The 3,741-nt window shown below is 29.4% G+C and overlaps 1 protein-coding gene across 1 annotated transcript; it reads right to left on the bottom strand.

Moving 5' to 3' along the window:
• Positions 1–2,687: 2,687 nt before the first annotated feature.
• On the bottom strand, positions 2,688–3,365 carry LOC110655428 (14 kDa proline-rich protein DC2.15-like). Its single transcript, XM_021811713.2, has one exon. It carries the CDS (start codon positions 3,321–3,323, stop codon positions 2,913–2,915), a length of 411 nt encoding a protein of 136 aa, XP_021667405.2. The 5' UTR covers positions 3,324–3,365; the 3' UTR covers positions 2,688–2,912.
• Between the last annotated feature and the right edge of the window lie 376 nt (positions 3,366–3,741).

Here is a 3,741-nt window from a genome sequence, read left to right as displayed (position 1 = left end):
AGCTCCCCAAAGTCAAAATACGACAATCATTTCCATCTTCCTCGTCAAACTCGAACTAGCAGCAACCATCATCTTCTTCAACAACACTTTAATCTTCAATCCCTTCCCCTTTATTATTTTTTCCATCACCATTCGCACCTACCTAACACTGTTGGCTTTCACGCATACAGAGACACTTGAAGCAATTCTCATCGCATTATTGCTTCTATCACATTTGAAAATACCATTGAAGAAGACCTTTGGCTTTGGTTCTGTTTACGATTGCTTTCTGGTGAGAAAATTAACTCTTGCCCATTTGAATCAAATTGAAGAAGAGGAAGAATTGAATTGATTTTTATCTTTACAATTAACATTATGGTTGGATGATGATTTGTGATGATTTCATATTATATAAATGGTTACTCTGTATGTTTAGAAAAATTGCTGTTAAAAATGATAGTTTTTGTTGTAAGATGATGGTTTCCCAACAATCATTCTACAACAGCTTTTTCAAATTAATTTAGTGATTTGAAATTATTTAAAATTTTTTATTACAATTCTATCCTTCTATTTAATTATTAATTAAAAAAATACAATATACCTTTAATTATTATTATTATAATATTATTTATAAATTAATATTTTAAATAAATATCTTTAAACCATTTATATATTTAAAATAGTATTAAAGAGTATGTTAGTAATATTTATATTTATTTTATTATATAATATCATCTAACTAAATAAAAATTGATTATTAACAAACATGTTATCATCTTTTCAAACATGTTAATAATAAAAATCATAACATACAATACAATATCATATGATATGATATATTAATAAATCATATTTCATTTAATCTAAACAAAGGTAAGGATGTTTAACTATCTAGGTGATATTTCTTTCTTCTATTTTAGGGTTTATGTTGCTAGGATTGAATTAGAATTGAAGGTGGATAGACAAAGGTTAGGAGAGAGACAATGATTGTAGGAAAATGAAAAGAAAAGTAAAGAACAATGAACGATGGAAAGAAGATGCTCTCAAAAAAACCCTCTTACTATCCACAAATTAAGGAGATGGTTGAGCTTAGTATCTTAGCAGCGGAAGTAGAAATTCAAGATTGAGGGGCTAAAAATTAATATTAAAAAAATAAATGAAATATTAATAAAATATAGAAATAAAATAAAAATATAAAATATTAAAAAATCAAAATAAGATAATATGAATAAAAATGCAGAGACTAAAATAAAAGTAAAAATATTAAAGGGTATTTTTATTAAAAAATATATACTAAAATTTATAAGTATAAAATTTAAAATTTAGTCTAGTCTAGTCTTTTTCTTTGGCGTCGCAAGTGATCTTTTCTCCGTCTAAAGAGACATTGGATTTACTTCTCTATAGGGCATTGCATGGCTCAGGAATGTTCCTCCATGTGCGTGATTTTTTTTTAAGTGTTCCCTCTTTTATATCCAAAAAAATTAATGTATTTTTTAAAATAACATTTATTAATTCGTGAATAATAGCAATATTCAAATACGAAATCATAATTCTTCCTTTTTTAACAAGACAAATTCATTGCATAAAACCTAATGAGGCATTGCTTTAGTGATAAAGACTGAGTTCTATACTTATTAATTTATTGATTACTTGTACTATTTTTCGTTTATTGGTTATATTTGTCTCTTTATTGGTTATACTTTGCACAAGTAAATATACTTTGGCTTAGTGTAGTTATATTGTATTTCTATAAAATTATATCGCTATGATATATTATGTACTCATATCTTAGGTTAAAAAAAGAAAATCATTACATAAAATGATAAGTAGACATGCTAATCATATTAGGCCCAGCCGATATACATAGAGTAAACAGACTTATGATGCCAACTTTCACACCAATCCACCATATCAAGATAAATAACTAACATGGAAAATTTATTTAATTTATATAGCAGTATCTTAACTCTCTTAAGATACATAAATAACTAACACAGTAAATTCATAAATATTATTTTAGATCCAAAATTTAAAAAAATAAAAAGAAAATTTGAAAATAAAGACCAGCTGATATGCATCGAGTAAACAGACTTATGATGCCAACCGTCACACCAATCCACCATATCGAGTTAAATAACTAATATGGAAAATGTATTTAATTTATATTGCAGTATCTTAACTTTCTTAAGATACATAAATAACTAATACAGTAAATTCATAAATATTATTTTAGATTCAAAATTTAAAAAAATAAAAAGAAAATTTGAAAATAAAGAAAATTAAAATTAATCTATTTTGGACCGCACCCAAAAGCTGCTTACGTACCTCCATTACAAAATGAAGGATCAGGTACACGTAGCTCTCAATAATAACATATCCACATTCTAAAACTAAGTCCATTCAATGGTCAACTAAAAGAGCAAGTCTTACATTCTCAATTCCATTCTCAAATATCTTCAAAATTGTTTTACAAATTCATTGACATAACACTTAAAATTAGAATTAATGCCTTGTCCAAGACATAAAAAAAAAAAAATTAAATAATATAGTTAGATTTCAAAAGGAATAAAATTATACTTTAAAACTACTAATAGAGCAAGTAATCCAATTACTTGTTCTAAAAAAAAACAAGGTTACAAGGCTACCAATAATACATAGATAAATACACAAATTTAACTCCCTAAATTTTTATTTATGTAAATCATCAAATACGTAATGACCTAAATCCATTCCAAAATCAAGCAGCGTAACAAAACAAATGTCAATGTCGAAGAAAATTCTATCCTTCAAACAAAAAATGGTACCATTAGGAAATTATTGCTTAAATGATGATGGCATGACCAAGAAAAATAACTCCAAAAAGCTGAAACATACAACATGAGAAGATAAAATTTCAAGTAATAGAAATACGCAGCGACAGAATGCATATGCATTCATGCACACTTGAATCCTTCAGGAACCTTCTTCCCACAATAGTTGAGCAACAAGCTCAAGTTCACAGGAAGGTTTAAGTTAATGCCCAAGACACTAGCTTTGATGGTAGTGCACAGGCAAACAGCGGCTTCCAGATCAACAAGATCGCTGATAAGGCTGCAGCAAGGAGTCTTTGGTGGGGTTCCAACTGTAACGCTTAGCAAATCTTTCAACAGATCGACACACACACCCAGCTTTACAGTGTCCTTTGGGCAACTACCCTTTTTTGATGGAACTGGTGATGGGTTGGTTGGGTGAGTTGCATGGCCTTTTGGCTTTGGTGGTGGGCAATTGGTAGAGCTTACCAAAGTGAAGAAGAGGAGATTGAAGGTGAGGAGAAGGGCAGTAGAGGCTAGAGCTCTTGAAGCCATGTCACCAAAAATTCTTGGATAGTCTTTGAGATATGAGCTTTATTTTACTATTAAGAGACTGATGGGAACGGTGAAGTGGGTTAAGGGCTCTATATATAGATGGAGAGATTATAATTAAGCACTGCCAATTCTGAATTTTAAAAAATCTTAAACATGACTCAAGTGTAAACAACACAATATTCCTGGCACCAGAACGTGATATGAATGATGATGATCTTAAAAATATTCTTGAAAATCTAGATGTGAGCACATTGGATTTACCTGTGGAGGCACAACCTGGCATTGCAGCTAGCAGGATATGGCCTTTTCTGATTATAGAGTTTGGAGTTATCCCTATTGGATAGTTGGCAGTGCTCTTCTGCACATGCCAATTATAAACTTGCAAAGCACAAATTCTTCACATCTGCATTTTTCATCT

This window comes from Hevea brasiliensis, chromosome 9 (genome assembly GCF_030052815.1).
Source record: "Hevea brasiliensis isolate MT/VB/25A 57/8 chromosome 9, ASM3005281v1, whole genome shotgun sequence".
Lineage (NCBI taxonomy): Eukaryota > Viridiplantae > Streptophyta > Magnoliopsida > Malpighiales > Euphorbiaceae > Hevea > Hevea brasiliensis.
Note: the sequence above shows the minus strand (reverse complement) of the source record. Positions and strands in the feature narration are given on the sequence as shown.